The 17,550-nt window shown below is 30.5% G+C and overlaps 1 protein-coding gene across 8 annotated transcripts in view; it reads left to right on the top strand.

Moving 5' to 3' along the window:
• Positions 1 to 16,467, top strand: part of LOC129909192 (anion exchange protein 3) — a 102,662-nt gene extending 86,195 nt beyond the window's left edge. For 5 of the 8 annotated variants that reach the window (XM_055986211.1, XM_055986209.1, XM_055986210.1 and 2 more), the window contains 12 exons: positions 484 to 625; positions 812 to 826; positions 907 to 1,065; positions 1,134 to 1,376; positions 1,449 to 1,592; positions 5,775 to 5,906; positions 6,402 to 6,596; positions 6,666 to 7,037; positions 7,107 to 8,410; positions 15,602 to 15,796; positions 15,870 to 16,098; positions 16,172 to 16,467. In XM_055986211.1, the coding sequence (XP_055842186.1) occupies positions 484 to 625; positions 812 to 826; positions 907 to 1,065; positions 1,134 to 1,376; positions 1,449 to 1,592; positions 5,775 to 5,906; positions 6,402 to 6,596; positions 6,666 to 7,037; positions 7,107 to 8,410; positions 15,602 to 15,796; positions 15,870 to 16,098; positions 16,172 to 16,243 (3,202 nt within the window). In that variant the 3' untranslated portion in view covers positions 16,244 to 16,467. The remainder of the gene's footprint in view (positions 1 to 483; positions 626 to 811; positions 827 to 906; positions 1,066 to 1,133; positions 1,377 to 1,448; positions 1,593 to 5,774; positions 5,907 to 6,401; positions 6,597 to 6,665; positions 7,038 to 7,106; positions 8,411 to 15,601; positions 15,797 to 15,869; positions 16,099 to 16,171) is intronic. The other 3 variants (XM_055986213.1, XM_055986215.1, XM_055986216.1) reach the window with 3 other exon arrangements.
• Positions 16,468 to 17,550: the final 1,083 nt, after the last annotated feature.

Here is a 17,550-nt window from a genome sequence, read left to right as displayed (position 1 = left end):
AATTATTTCGTGCTTTTAAACGACTTTCAAAATTTGAGTTTTTGTAAATTTTGCGTTAGGATTTTTAAACTTTCGAAAAATATCGTCAAAATTATAATTTTTCAAAATAATGACAACTGCGTTCAAATTATGCTCCTAAATAATGCTGACGTAATTTATGTGAGTTGCTTGCTTCTCAGGTTAGATGAAAATATATGTATTTATAAAAAAGAAATTTTTATTTTTATTTTAATAAAAAAAATAGCAATTTTTTTTAGAATTATTTTTTAAATTTTAAAATTACACTAAAAGTGTTCGTTTAAATCGAGTGAATCTTTTTCGAGAAAGTTAGAAATCAAGAATTTGGTCCTTAAAACTTCAAATTTCCCTCTATAATTTTTCCAACTTTTCTAAGGGTCCTTCGTTCCCCATTAATTTTGTTTGTTTGTTTCTTTTATAAAACTATACAAAAAAAAATTATCAAAATAATGTCTTTTATTTTAGTCGCCATCAGTATTATCGACAGCGTAAACACTCTCACCAAGACACATCCGATTCAGCCAAAAGTCCGCAAGAAAATGGAGCCGAACCAAGAGATATCAATGCTCGAAAAGTATCCGTTCAACCCGAGGATATTGATTTGGAGGTAAGAAAGTAAAACCAACAACCATCAAAAACCCATTTTAATTTCCGCTTAAAAAAAGCTTTTTAGTTGAATAACCATTTAAAAAAAAATTTGTAACCTATGCGTTTTTAGAATTAATTCTTGCTAATCTTAAATGTGTATCTCTATCCCTTTGCTTAACAATCCCTGTGTGTGTGTATCCAAAAGAATAAGACAAAGAAGGTTGTTTAACTTGAACAATATTTTTGAAATAAATTGCTTTTTATTCTAATGTTTGATTATCCTTGATTTGTATCTCAAAGGAAGCTGATCTCAATGAGCTGACCTCACATCGATCGGACGATCCAAGAGGATTGCGACGTCACAAAGTTCGTCATTCATCAGTTAAACTCCGTGACTTGCCGCAAATTAGCTTGGCAGCTTTACAAGCGAAGAAGGCTTTTGACCATAGTCCCCATGAGGTAAAAAAAAATAATAATAGTTTCTTTAAAATAAGTTTGTTAAAGTGGACTTCTCCGGTTTGTATTAGATCTTCGTTCAATTGGATGAATTGGTTGGCGTTGGTGAGGAACGTGAATGGAAAGAGACTGCTCGTTGGATCAAATACGAAGAAGATCTCGAAGAAGGCTCAGACAGATGGGGTAAGCCCCATGTTGCGTCTTTGTCCTTCCATTCGTTGCTAAATTTGCGACGATGTTTGGAAACTGGTGTGGTGCTATTAGATTTGGACGAAAAGGATTTACCAGCTGTCGCTTACAGAGTTGTAGAACAGGTACATAAACTTAGCAGGATTTTAGTCTCCAATAGGTTTGATTTTAATAAAATCTATTTTTTTCGTTTTTAGATGGTAGTCGAAGATTTGATTACTACTAATGACAAGCCCACTGTTATGCGATCATTGTTGCTGCGGCATCGACATGTAAATGAAAATTCTATGACACATTTTCCTTTCACGAAGAAAAAATACAACAGCTATACGAGTCTACAGGTTTGTTAAATGTTTTTGATATACAAAAGTAATAACATGTATTTGAAAAATCAATCGTAAAAATGTACTCATGTATTCATGTCCTTTTTTATTTTGTTTTTTTGTGCTTAATGTATTTATTTCCTTTTAAATTTATGTTTTAATATTTATTCGCATTATTTATAATTTTCTCACTGTACATAATAACACACAGTATTTTAGTTTAATATTACAGTTTTTATTTGCATATTATCAAAAATATTCGGATCAATCGTTCGTTCGAAAAAATAAGAAAAAACATTTTAAGAAGGTAATGCTCCTCTCGAAATCGAGATCAAAATAACGCCGAAGTAAGGAAGTATAGAGGGAGCTTTATAAAGATACTTGCAATGTGGTGTGTGTTCTTCTTTCAAAACTTAAAAAATAATAAAACAAATTAAATATAAAAAAAGGCAATATAAAAAAATGCATATTTACAAGATGTTTTACGATCAAAGTTGACTGATGAGTTCAAGACGATTTTAATCCTTTTTATCTACATGGCTGATTTATTTCAGTAGTTACGAGAAGACTTTGTAGTTTGTATAATAAAACCAATCTTCTATTACGAGTAGGTATTATAGTATATCTCAAAAAAAAAAAAAACTAGTCAGTAGGTACTTCAAAAAGTAAGCTCTTAAAATATTATTTCCGACAAATAAAATGAAATAACTACAACCAAACACATTCTCAAAATTTTATTTTTACTTGCGATATAATATTCCAAGTAAGTATACATATAGTAAGTACCTATATAAATGCATTCTTAAAAACAAGTTGAGATAACAATCAAATATGATTTAACGATGATTGAAAAATGGGTCCCGCAACCCGCCTTATAGTAGAGTAACTAAAGCAAATTATTAGGGAACCCGGCCGAACAGCTCTGATTTTGACGATTTTTTTTTTCAAACGTAGGTAATTAAAAATACTTTAAAGTCTATAGATTAAAAATTGCCGGTGTTGCCGTATTGTTTTTTAAAATTAAAATTAAATTTTTTTTAACAAAACCATTTTTTTGCTTGAATTTCATAAGACAATTGATAGCAAAAAATTCTCTAGGTAATTTAAGGAAAATATATAAAAGGCTGTAAGGGACAATCTTCCATCGTTTAAGCGATAAATGCAATTTTCTAACATTCTGACCTCAAACACAAAAAAAATATTTTGAAAACAACGGCAACACCTACAATATTTTAAAATACATTTTTAAAAAGCCAGAAGCTCATTCTTATCTCTTAAATTTAAATCCACTAAATTTAATCAAGACTTTTTGAAAAATGGTCCTCAAACTCAGAATTTAAAAAAAAAATGTTATTAGAATAATTTTAATTGACTTTTTTCCAAACTTTTTCTAATAAAATATGAATTTATTTAAAAAAAATTTTTGGCCATAAATATTATCAGTTGAATTTCGAAGCAAAAAAGGTAAAACATATCACACTTTTGAAAAAAAAAAAATGAAAAATTACTTCAATTTCAATGGTTTTTTTTTTATTTTTTATAATTTTCTCAAAGACTGTGGTAAATAGGAACTTTAAATTTTTGCTATTTAACTTTCAACAGTAAGGGTTATTAAATGAATAAAAAATAATTTTATGTTTAGATGTTGAACTTTAAAAAAAAAAAATAAGTTACATTTTTTTTCAAAACTTTTATTAAAAAAAGTCCTTCGAAAATGAAATACTTTTTAATTTTTTTCATAAACCGTAATACATATTGACATATCCTTTTATAATTTGAAATCATAATAAATGCATCCAAAAAAATTTGAAAATAAATGCATTTTATATTACGACCAAGTTTAAAAAACGACATGTTAAAATTTTTTCAATAATTTTTTTTTTTTTTTTTCAAAAAATGTGTGTTCAATTACCATTCTTTCAAAAGCCGTTCATTCAATTAACTTAATTTTAATTTTAAATAATGACTAAGCTTCTAGCTTTGAATTTCCTGACAATCTTTTGGCATCAATTAATTTATGAAATTTAAGAAAAATTTTTGAAAAAAATTTGTTTTTGTTCACAAAAATCTTCAATTAAATTTAAAAAATCAAAACGGCAACACCGGCAATTTTTAATCTATAGACTTTAAAGTATTTTTAATTACTGACGTTTGAAAAAAAGATCATACAAATCTAAGCTGTTCGGCCGGGTTCCCTAATATTGCCAATTTTTGAGCTTTAGTTACTCCACTATTAACGGATGAGTTGATTCCTCCTCCTACGATCTTGTTGAAAAATCAAATTTGTTTTTAATCAAGGTCAATCTTTTGATCACAAACCCCTTTTTTTTCGAAAATCATTATAAACGGTACATACCTACCATTTTGTTTGATTTTTGAACTTTTCCGAAACGACTAACGTATTTTCTGTTAACTTTTGTCAAAGCAAAAGTGTTTGCAATGCCTGAACGTCTAAGAAACTATTTTTTTTGTCCCTTAATCCATATTTTTGAAGTAGGTATCTATTTTGAAAAAAGTATGCAGTTTTGATATATTCAATAAATGTCCTACAAATATAAGGTCACGATCAAAGAAATTTGAAATTTTATTTTTTGTTAAACATTGTATTGAAATGTAAAAACTTGTAATTTTTCTAAAAACAAAGATGCAAAAAAAAAAAACAAGTTAAATAATAAATTTGGCAGATAGGTACGTGTCAAGTTTTTTTTTTAAATTTTGTTTTCTAATAACATATAAATTATTTTCAATACCTTTTATGCTGATTTTTGGTGAATTATATCTCAAACATAGAAATTCTCATTTTGGACTTTTAAACGTCCATATCTCGAGTTGCAATTTTCTTACATTTTTTGTTTGTAGATATATCAATCTTGTTTCTTTAGCTTTTTGTTTAGAAAAGAGCTTTTTGACCTGTTTAAAAAATCCTGAACTATTCAATTTAAAAAAAAAATGGTGTCATAGTCGAAAAATCTCAAAAAAATAACTTTTTTTATGAACGAATTATTTTAATCAGTTCTGTTGGAGTCACCGCCAATAATTCTAAAGTTTTTTTTTTTTATTTAATACAATTTTGAAATAACAATTAAGAGAATATTTTTGTTTTCAAAGCGTGTACCATTTTTCGATCGAAAATTAATTGGAATAAGTTATAATAAAGTTAAACAAACTTTTTAGTAAAAAAAGTTACCTACAAGTCGATAAATATCATTCTTTTTATTAAAATTAGTTAAATGTTAAGAACGTAATAGCATACTTTTAACTATATTATTTTTTTATTTATAATTTGGAATGCGTCTTTATTTCATCTTACAGGAGGTGAGTAGGATTTGTATTAAAAATGCACAAACTGTAGGCAATGATGCTAGTATTTGTAATCTGCATCATAAATTTAATTTTCGTGATTCTTTCTGTAATAAATTTGCGGCACGACACAACGACTCAATGAATGTGACTTACAACTCCCAACTGCTCCGGTGTGCGTTTAATTAGTTTGCCAGAACTCAGAACCTCTGACGTAACAATCTATCCTACTAACCATTGAATCCAGGTTTAATGCTGATATATAATGTTGCATTGCAAAAGTAATATTTCTCAGAATGAACATATTTAACACAAAACACATTGGTACATTTTGTAATAAATGCCTTATCAAGTAAAACCAAATTTGACGGACAACATCTAGAAGATTCAAGGGTCAATAATTTTTTTTGTCATAAATAAAATATGATCTTTAAATTGAGGAAGGAAGAGATCAAATTTAATTCCTCTAAAAAATTAGTTAGTAGGTAATTAGGTGAATATTTGCATTGGATATAATTATACATTATTAAATACAATACATAATTACTTTTAAATTTTGTTCACCATTTTTTTTTTTTTTTAACTTTAACACACGTTATGGTTTTTCGATTGCCAACACTACACAAAACACAAATTCAATCAAAACATAAAACACATTACATTCACGCGTCTTTTCATTTTGGTTAAATACCCTTCATTTCATTCAAAACTACTTTTCGAAATTTCAATTTGCTCAAAAATGATTACAATCATTCAAAATTGAAAAAATAATTTTAATTAAACTCAAAAATACAAAAAAAAAAAAAAAGACCAATGGATATGTTTTCTTTTTCCTTTTTGTATCAATTTTTTTTTGTTTTCAAAAAAAAAAATCTTACACAATATTTTGACAAAAAAAAGTTACTTTGGATGGGAAATGACCAACGAACTGATTTGCCGTTACGAAGAAATGTATACTCTCCCCCAACTTTAGCACCACCACAATACATTGATCGCTCCTGCAGACGACATTCAACAATGTCCTACATAAGTGTAAAGTTTTTTTGCTTGCTTCTATAGATTTTATTGATTTTGTATTGAAAAAAAAAAAAAAAACAACAGGACTTTAATATTGTTGTTTTATCGTTATACAAGATTGTTGTTATTACATAATTTCTTTTTTCTTTATTATTTGTTTTTTTTTTTTTTTAATTTTAGTGCAGACTACATAATAATTTTTTTTTTCTGTGTGTGTTTCAACCTTTTACGATTGTTAAGGATTTTAATTTTTTATACACAAAAATGATTTTTTTGTGGACAAAAAAAACTGGCTTAATTAAACTTATCTCAACCGCTTATATTAGATTATCCTTATTTCCTTCCGAAATACTGATTCGACGTTTTGCATGATGTTTGCACTGCGTTCCCCATATAAATAGATATGGAACAGGATCGTTTTTGGAATGTCCTTTTTGTTTGATGTTTTTTTTTTTTATTTTTTATCAATTTTTAAAACAATTTCAAACAAATCCTTTTTTGGTCCTATAGAACCTTAATGAGGATAAGAAGCCAAAGATCATGCCAGCTAATGAAATAGCTGGCAGTAAGATTAAAAACAATGACCTTAAAATCGATATGAAAGACGACATGATGTACACTTCATCCCAAGAAGATCTAAAAAAGCTTCAAAATGACACTATTCTCAAGAGGATACCTGTTGGTGCTGAAGCAACAACCGTTTTGGTAAGTCTTAAATTCTTTTCTATATATAATTTTGAGTGAAGATTTATAAAAGGGACAATCTTTTCCTAGGTTGGTGCTGTTGAATTCCTCGAAACGCCAACAATTGCATTTGTCCGTTTAGCTGAAGGAGTATTTATGCAAAACATTACTGAAGTTCCAATTCCAGTTCGATTCATGTTTATCCTTTTGGGACCAAAGACCGTCGATTTGGATTACCATGAAGTTGGTCGTTCTATTGCCACTCTAATGGCCAATGAGACTTTTCATTCTATTGCCTATAAAGCAGACGATCGTAAGGATCTTCTATCGGCTATCAATGAGTTCCTTGATGATTCCATTGTCCTTCCACCTGGCAATTGGGATCGTCATGATCTGTTGCCATTCTCCGAGCTTAAAGCCAAGAAGGATTGGATTCGATTGCGCAAAACAAAAGCTTTACAAGTAAGTTCTTGAATATATCAAAAACCTTGAAGGACCCTTTCCTAACTAATAAAATCGGTCTTATTACAGAGTAAGCAAGCTAAAGAGGCCAAATCCCAACCCCAATCCCAGTCAAAAGATATCAAATCCATTGAGAAGAAAAAGAGCGACGACGATGATAAGAAGAAAATGAATCCGCTGGAGAAGACTCATAAGTTTTGGGGTGGTCTTCGGAACGATCTTAAGAGGCGTTTGCCAATGTACAAAAGTGATATATTAGACGGCTTGAATACTGAAACCCTGGCGGCAACTGTTTTCATGTACTTCGCTTGCCTATCGACGGCGATCACTTTCGGTGGCTTGGCCTCCGATAAAACGCACAATTTGATCGGGATCTCCGAAACGCTTCTGGCAGCCTCTGTTGTCGGAGTAGTATTTCATTTGTTGGCTGGGCAACCATTGGTGATTATCGGTACAACGGGACCACTCCTGCTCTTTGACGAAGCTCTTTATCAATTCTGTCAGGAGAATAATTTCAGCTTTCTCACAGCTCGGGCGTACATCGGTGTATGGCTTGCCGTAATTGCTCTAACTGTATCAGCTTTCGAAGGAAGTGTTTATGTGAGGCTGTTTACACGATTTACTCAGGAGATTTTCTCAGCTCTAATCACACTAATTTACATCGTGGAAACAATAACAAAGCTATTTTCCGTCTACAAGAGGCATCCATTGTTAGCGGACTACAATTTACCGCCGCAAACAATGGTCGATGCAATGTTAATGGGAAATGATTCCATTGTACCTGTAAATATTTCTTCACTTGATATCAACAACATCACAGAAACAGCTATCATAACACCTGTCAAGCCAATGAACATGCCAAATACAGCACTTTTCTGTACAATTCTCACACTGGGAACTTTCACACTAGCCTATTACTTGAAACTCTTCCGTAATTCACACTTTTTGGGCAGAAATGCACGTCGAGCTTTGGGTGATTTTGGTGTACCCATTGCTATTGCAATATTTGTTGCTGTAGATTATTTTATCCCAGAAGTTTATACTGAGAAATTAAGTGTACCTGAGGGTATATCACCTAGTGATCCTACTCGTGGCGGATGGTTTGTGCCATTGGGAAATGTACCTGTTTGGATACCTTTTATAACCGGGATACCGGCTATACTTGTTTATATATTGATTTTTATGGAATCACATATATCGGAGTTGATTGTTGATAAGCCGGAACGTGGCTTGAAAAAAGGTTCCGGATTGCATTTTGATATTGTGCTTTTATGCTTTATGAATGTGATATGCGGTTTCTTTGGAATGCCGTGGCATTGTGCGGCAACAGTGCGTTCGGTTGCTCATGTATCGTCTTTGACTGTGATGTCTAGGTGAGTTTTTATTTTTTAATTCTTTTATATTTAATTTTAATTCAAAATAAATTTGGGACTTGGGCAATACAAATAAAATAAAGTTGTTTGCATCGACTTTCAAAAAGACTACCATTGAACAAACAAAAAGACTACACACATAATCTTCAATAAAAAAAAGTTGATGTAAAAATTTATGAGTTTTTAAAATTTCAATATACCTACATACATATGAATACATTTTTTTAACTTTAAAAAATAGTGTAAAAATGGAAACAAAAAAAGATACATTTTTGAGACCAATTTTCCAGTATATTTTAAAATTATTTATTTTCACGTCAGATCATCTCAAAAAAAAAAAAAAAAATATTATACTAACAACTGCTTTAAAAAAAAAGTTAGTAAAAACGAAATTTCGATAAAATTCAAAAAATTGATTTTTCAAAAAATGAAGTTGAAGTATGTACCTATTGGTATTTTTTAAAAATCCAAAAATGTTTTTTTTTTTGAAAATTTTTGTATATACTGACGGAGAGCTTTAACAAAAATGTGTTACACTACACACAAAAATTTGAATCAAAATCAGTACAACCATTTTTGAAAAAAATTAACATTTCGATTTCCGTTATATTACAGGTAGGTACCATTAGTTTTGGCCCTAAACAAAATTCAGATTATTTTCTAGGTTCTAGGAAATCAGCCAAAACTGTTAACTACCAAGAAAATTGCTATTTCAATTGAAATTAAATTAAATTTTTTTTGAGTTGCAGTAAATATTTTTTTTTTTTTCAAATAGATACATTTTTTGTTTTAAATTGTTTTTTTTACTTTTTAACATTTATGAAAAAAAGTTTGAACGTTTCAATGTTCTTAAGTGCAAAATAAAACTCAAAAATATTGGTATACATACCTAAACTATATAATACATATTTCGTATCATAAATCCTTAAGTAATGCACCGCGCATTACCTCAAGTAAGAAAAATAAATAGAAGGGTCATTTACTTAATATTCTCAGACCATTAATTTCACCGGCACAAAAAAAAAAAAAAAGTGTCATGTACCATTAACCAGACCTATCTTTCTATATGTTTTTGGGCACGCTGAATCCGAATTTCAAGTCCGTTTGGCCTGGTCACCCTCCAGTTTTGAGCTGTGACTGCATTTTGTTTGAATTTTTATGACTTTTTTGGAGTTTTCTCAAAACTGGAGGTTGTTCGGACAAAACGGACTTGAAATTCGGATTCAGCGGGTCCAAAAACATATAGAAAGATAGGTCTGGTTCCTGGTACATGGACATTTTTTTTTGTGTGCCGGTGTTTTTCTTGCCAATTCATTTATTTTACTATCTATTCTATTATTTCAGAAAAAAAGAAAACAGAAAACTTTTGTATTTCCTTATGTGACCTCCGTGACCAGGGGCGGACTGGGGGTCAAAGGGCCTCCCGGGACTTTAAGGAAAAGGGCCACAAATACATAATTCACTTTTAAAATTTTTAAAAAGAAAAGTTGATATGCAGAAACTGTTTCTTGATATTAAGTTTTTTCACGTTTATTGATCTATAAAATCTATATAACGTTCCAACACGAAATAAAAAGAAAGGTAGGCCTAAAAACTCCTGGTACAAGCAAATGCAAAAACACCAGCATTCAGTTGGCCTCAGAAACGGAACAATACAAAACCGGGAGGCTTGCCGCCGATTTCTGAGGTCAACCCGGCGAACCCCACAGGCGGATCACTAGTGTGAAGCAGTAACGTGGGAAGGTTATGATCCCCTCGACATCGAGATCATAACAGCGCCGAGAAAAAGGAAGAAGAAGATTGATCTATAAAATCTGTGAACAGGCGGATCAATTTATTTGAGTGATTGAAAATAAAAAAAATTTACAGGGCTAAGTTATATAACATTCATTTTAAAACGTTAAGTGGGTGTTACTTTCAGTTTAGTCAAAAGAAAATATGTATTCTTTATACATATATCATATATAAGGCCTTTATATATCAATATATCGAATGTCACTTTTCATAATTGTCCACCTCTTCCAAAAATACAAATACAAATCGAAAAAACCTTTATCTTAATTTGTTTGACTAATGTAGAATGTTATTTATTATTATTATTTGATCTCAACACAACGTTTTAGAATGATATTATAGCCCAGGCAAATTAGTAAATCAAATCGCATTTTTCGCAGGACTAAATTTTTTTCGTGGAATGTATTTGGATGAATGTTCTTATCATAAAAGTCAATTTTTTGGGGTGGTAGGATGTCGAAAGCAGCCGCCATTTTGGAAAAGAGGTTGGTACCATTTATATTTAATAGCTCCATTTTTACTCATTTTAACCAAAAATGGCCAAAGACAGTCTTATTCACAATAAAATTATCTAAAAAATGATGTTCTAACGAATTCCGTGGCTATATTAAATTCAATTTTATAACTGGTCCCGGTTTGTCTCGAAAGGTGAAGACAAATTGACATTTTTACTTGCGATATTGGTACTATAGGGCAAGTTAAGGATTCGAAAAAATAATCGGACTTGAGATAACAATCAGACATGACATTAAGATGATAGAGTATGCTAAAAAAGTGGGTCCCGCTATTCTGGTTTGTCTGTCCGTCTTTAATTACCACGAGTTATAGCCTAAACTAATGGAGCGATTTTTTTCAAACTTGGTAGTTAATAGTTTTGGGTGATTTCCTGGAGGCCAAATTGAAATTTTTTTTAGGGCCAAAACTAACGGTACCTGCCTGTCTTTTGAAAAATCGATTTTTTCAAAACGGGTTGATAAAAATTTTATCGAAATTTCGTTTTTTATTTCTTATAAATGGCATACCAACTATATTTTTTGAAAAATGTTAGAAAAATTTTATATATAAAAAAATATTTTTTTATAAAACGGCTTTAACGATTTTCGAATTTTTTTTCTGAAAGTTCCTTTTCATGGAAAATATGAAATAGCATAGGTACTTAGTTTTGTGTAAAAGATCATTTAATAAACACGGTTTTAAATGATCTTTTAATTACAAAAACAGATTTTATTTATTTTGACTACTTATAGAATTCCTTAAAAATATCAAATTTTAATTTTCCCTAATTTTGTTCAGTAAAATTCTTTAACATCAGAGTTACTTTCACCATAAGGGCAAGTGCGTGGGACCCCAGTAGTGTATTTTATTTAATATATTTCACAAACTTTTGAAACTATAACACTTCTAATTGCACTGGTTTACAGCCAAAATGGACACTCAATCCCACTATTTTTACTTGCTCTATAGGGCAAGTGTTGGTTTCGTGTAGAAAAAAAATTGAGGTTTGAATCAAAACCAACATTACCATGATGGAGAAGATAAAAAAAGTGGGTTTCGTCATGCCGTCCGTCGTCGGTCTGTCCTACGAGCTAGGGCGTAAACGGGTAGATGGTAGATGGATTTCCTTGAAACTTGGTGCAGATGATTTTTACCTTATTCCAAAGACACGTTTTTTTTTTCAATATACCGTTTTGGAGGTATCGCAATTTTCTCGAAAACGGCTTTCGAAATTTTGTGTACGTAATAGTCTTTTGGATTCTAATAAAACTGCATTTTTAGTTTTTCTCAAAAAATTCGGAAAACGGAAATATGGCGTTGTCGTTTTTGCAAAAATTGTCATATTTTTTTGGTTTCTATATTTCATCAAAGCATAAGCCAATTTAAATCAAAATTTACAGACAGGTATTTCTTGTCATTTTAAAGTGTAAAATGCAAAACAAAATTTAAAAAAAGTTTCTATTTTAAATTTAATTTTTTAACTTTATATTTTTTTTAATTTTTTTTTCTCGGAACTTAAAAAAATCTTAAATTTCCAATAGATATTTAAGATAAAGATACTTTTAACTACAAGAGCATGTAAGTGCGACGCAGTATAGTGCATTTTATTTTCTTACGTGCTTTGTCCTAAGGGTCTCGGAAATTACTTTAGAAGAAATTTTTTTCGTTTTCGAGGCATAATTTCTCAGTTTTTTGTCGTTGTTTTTTCCCAGCATAGTTCGGGCAATATCTTGAGTAATAAACGACTAATCTGAACAGAAAAACCGGCCCTGATAGCTGAATAAATAAGCAACAAACACTAAAATATTTTTTTGGGTCACTCCAGATGTTTAAGAGCAATGTATAAAAAGATTTTAAAAGTAAATTTTTGACAAAAAAATTTCTTACTGAAAGAAAAAATCAAAACCTTTCGTTTTAAATTTTGCATGTGTAGTACGTTTTTTGGAAAAGATAACAAAATACTTTTCTTCAAAATCTATGGATTTTGTGACTATAAATATTTTCGACCCTTATTGTTACTTTTTGGGTTTTTGTCTATCTCTATAACTTGAAAACCAAGCTGAATTTGAAAATTTTTACCAAGTAATGTTTTGAAGATAAATAAAATTTCTATCGATATGTGCATCCCTTAAAATTTTTTTCAAATTAAAAAATTGTAAAAAACTTAAGAAAAAACTATTCAAAAAGGGAAAAAACGACACTTTTGATATTTTTACTAATAGTTTTTTTGTATCATTTGAGCATTTTTAGATATAAAGGAGAAAAGAGAATACTACTTTATCTTTCAACATAATGGTCACAAAAATTAAATACGTCTAAAATTGGATAAAATATGGATTTTGAAAATCTACTGTTTTTGATCTTTTTAAGCTTTTTAAGCATATTTTTATCAATTTAAAACATTTTATAAAAAAAACGATCTCATATGATATTGTTTATCCTAAATCCCGAAACTATTTTCTAAAAATAAAACCGCGGATTGCTATTAAATGAGAGGGTGAAAATTGAAGATAGGGGTGCAAAAGCCCCGGTTTTGGGGTTCTCAATATATCTCGCAAACAAAGCAAAATTTTTATGTATCGCATTTAAAACTTTTTTGTAGAGGATTAAATTTCCTATAACAATAATGTTTTTTTTTCCTATAAGAATAATGTTTTTTTAAAAATTCAGAAAAAAATTTGCGTATCTAAACAGTCGAAAAAAAAACACTAAAAAAAATCAAAAAGGCGGGAACGGCAATTTTCTAAAAAAATTCTTTAAATAAAAAAAAATTATTATGAACGATACTATAAGTTTTTTACAATATTTTAATTTAAAAAATTTCAAAAGGATGCATATCGATAGGAACTTTAAAGTGGAGGCAAATTATTATTGTAAAAGATCCATAGGAGGCCTACATTGACTAAAGGGCCACAAACATAATTCTGTGGACCTTGAAAGATCCATAGGAGGCCTACATTGACTAAAGGGCCATAAAAATTATTCTCTGGACCTCGAAAGATAAATAGGAGGCTTACATTGACTAAAGGGCCACAAACAAAATTCGGTGGACCTTCAAAGATCTATAGGGGGCCTACATTTACTAAAAGGGCCACAACCATAATTCTGTGAACCTTGAAAGGTCGAAAGAGGGCCTAAATTGACTAAAGAGCCACAAACGAAATTCGGTGGGCCTTCAAAGATCTATAGGGGGCCTACATTTACTAAAAGGGCCACAAGCATAATTCTGTGAACCTTGAAAGATCGAAAGGAGGCCTACATTGACTAAAGGGCCACAAACAAAGTTCGGTGGGCCTCCAAAGATCTATAGGGGGCCTACATTTAATAAAAGGGCCACAAGCATTATTCTGTAAACCTTGAAAGATCGAAAGAGGGCCTACATTGACTTAAGGGCCACAAACAAAATTCGGTGGGCCTTCAAAGATCTATAGAGGGCCTACATTTATTGAAAGGGTAACAAACAAGATTCGGTGGGCCTTTAAAGATGAGTAGAGGGCCTACATTTACTAAAAAGGCCACAAGCATAATTCTGTGAACCTTGAAAGATCGAAAGGAGGCCTACATTGACTAAAGGGCCACAAACAAAGTTCGGTGGGCCTCCAAAGATCTATAGGGGGCCTACATTTAATAAAAGGGCCACAAGCATTATTCTGTAAACCTTGAAAGATCGAAAGAGGGCCTACATTGACTTAAGGGCCACAAACAAAATTCGGTGGGCCTTCAAAGATCTATAGAGGGCCTACATTTATTGAAAGGGTAACAAACAAGATTCGGTGGGCCTTTAAAGATGAATAGAGGGCCTACATTTACTAAAAAGGCCACAAGCATAATTCTGTGAACCTTGAAAGATCGAAAGGAGGCCTACATTGACTAGAGGGCCACAAACAAAGTTCGGTGGGCCTCCAAGGCTCTCTATAGGGGGCCTACATTTAATAAAAGGGCCACAAACATAATTCTGTGGACCTCGGAAGATCAATAGGAGGCCCCCTACATTTACTAAAAGGGCCACAAGCATAATTCTGTGAACCTTGAAAGATCGAAAGGAGGCCTACATTGACTAAAGGGCCACAAACAAAGTTCGGTAGGCCTCCAAAGATCTATAGGGGGCCTACATTTAATAAAAGGGCCACAAGCATAATTCTGTAAACCTTGAAAGATCGAAAGAGGGCCTACATTGACTAAAGGGCCACAAACAAAATTCGGTGGGCCTTCAAAGATCTATAGAGGGCCTACATTTAATGAAAGGGTAACAAACAAGATTCGGTGGGCCTTTAAAGATGTATAGAGGGCCTACATTTACTAAAAAGGCCACAAGCATAATTCTGTGAACCTTGAAAGATCGAAAGGAGGCCTACATTGACTAAAGGGCCACAAACAAAGTTCGGTGGGCCTTCAAAGATCTATAGGGGGCCTACATTTAATAAAAGGGCCACAAAAATAATTCTGTGGACCTCGAAAGATTTATAGGAGGCCACAACATGTTTATATTAACTAGCAACCGAGCATTTTATGAGAAAGTTTTCTCTTACAAAATAGAATTTCAAGTGCTTTTAAAAATTTTCTTCTTGCCCGAGGGCCTACCGGGAAAAATCCCGGTTGCCCGGTGGGCCAGTCCGCCCCTGTCCGTGACATAAAAATATTTGTAACTCCTTTCCCTTTTTATAGAAACCAATTGATTTAAAAAATGAGTTGTGAAATAAGTCCATATAGTTTCTGTCAAAACCACCTTCCTCGAAAATCACTACTTTCCTTTCCTTGTGGCAGAAATATTTAATCATCAATTTCTGCTATAGTTCCAATTTTATAAATTTCATTAAATAAAACGATTACCTATTTTTAACTTTTTTTTATTGTTTAATCTACATTATACATTCTGTTGTGTTGCATTATGTTTTTTTTCAGAACTCACGCACCTGGTGAATCACCTCGCATCATTGATGTTAAAGAGCAAAGATTATCTGGATTTTTTGTTGCTTTGATGGTTGGCTTATCTGTGACGATGGCTCCACTTCTCAGACTCATTCCCATGGCTGTACTTTTTGGTGTTTTCTTGTATATGGGTATTGCATCGATGAGTGGAGTTCAATTCTTTGAAAGGTAAAATTTGGTCTAAAGTAAAAAATTTCACCATTAACTAACTATTATTTTTTTTTTTTTTTTCATTCCTTAGGGTGAGACTATATTTCATGCCAGTGAAACATTACCCACCTACACCCTATGTTAAACGAGTACCAACATGGAAGATGCATATGTTCACATCCGTTCAAGTGCTCCTTCTAGCTGTACTATGGGCGGTAAAATCTTCCAAAATATCTCTTGCTTTTCCATTCTTTTTGATAATGATGGTTCCATTGCGACAAAAATTAGCAGCATTATATACTGCAGAGCAGATGAAAGCAGTAAGTTGTATAAAATATTTATTTTTATTTAACTCAAATTTATTTAAATTTAATTTTTAACTTTTTTTTGCAGTTGGATGGAAGTGAAGCAAATGCAGAAGAAGACGAACCAGATTTCTATGAAGAAGCAACAATACCAGCCTAGGTCGATCATTACTATTTATAATAAAAAAAAAGAAATTCATACTTAAACCCACAATTAGGATGTAATGTCTATAAAGTATTATAATTGTTAGTTTGAAAAAATAAATAAAAATAAATCTTAAATCATTTTTTGGTTTGTAAAAAATAAAATAAATAAATAAAGATTGCATTGTGTAAACATCGTTTATGTTTATAGATAGAGTGTTAATAAAAAGTTTATAAAAACAATTATTTATATGGGCGGGAGCAAAAACATTCAATTGAAAATAAATTTACCTAAAAAAAGTTAACGGGTAACTTAAAACAACTTATTAACATAAATTATATAAAAAAAAATTAAATATTTTTGTGAATATTTTTCTGCAAAAAAATAAATTAAATATATTAAAATATATTTACTACTATCATAGTGATGTTTTGTTTTATTTATAATTTTTTTTCTTTTTCTTTTTTTTTTATAATTTCAAGAAGTTTTTTTTTGTAGATTTTTAGAAGTTAATACTTTTAATTCGATATAATCAGTCCCATTGGCATAAGAATTCTAAATTTTGAAAAAAAAAATTAATATTTTTGAAAATTCAATTATATTCTTAAAGAAAACAATATATTCAAATTATTCTTAAAGTTTTTAAGGAAACCTAAAATTAAAAATAATTTTGTACCTTACATAAATAAAAATAACTAAGAATCAAATTATATTTACCTAACGTTTACTCATTGTTCATAGCCAAAATGCACTTACATTACTAATGCTCGAAAAAAAATTCTAGTACTTTTGTGAAATAACAAAATATAAATACAAAAAAAAAAATATTTTACAAAAAATAAAAACTGTAAGACAGTTTTCCCTGAAAAAAAAAAGAAAAACTATCAAAGAGGATCATTTGTTGTTCAGAGCAGTTAGATATTGACTCGGAACAAACATTTTTACATGCACTAAAAATATTGATTGAAATATTTACAACACAAACTCAGTTTGTAAGAAAATTTGTTCTGGATGGATATCATTTAAATCTAATTTGCACTGAGCTATTGAAAAGTCAAGCAAAAATTATGACTTGGGATATTAAATTTGCCGAGTATATAGACTAAGAAACTTTTAAAAAGTGAAAGATTATGCCAATAAATAAAAAAAAAAAAATAAACTAAAAAAATTCAATACCTACATATACCTAGATTATATTTTTTGAGTGATCAGTGTACAACACTTCTTAGGGAAAAAAAATATAACATAAAAAGCTTGATAAAATAAAAAGTTGAACTATAATTACCTTATTAATTAAAAAAAATAAAAAAAATACTATGGTA

The sequence above is a fragment of the Episyrphus balteatus genome, chromosome 2 (genome assembly GCF_945859705.1).
Source record: "Episyrphus balteatus chromosome 2, idEpiBalt1.1, whole genome shotgun sequence".
In the NCBI taxonomy this organism is placed as follows: domain Eukaryota; kingdom Metazoa; phylum Arthropoda; class Insecta; order Diptera; family Syrphidae; genus Episyrphus; species Episyrphus balteatus.
Note: the sequence above shows the minus strand (reverse complement) of the source record. Positions and strands in the feature narration are given on the sequence as shown.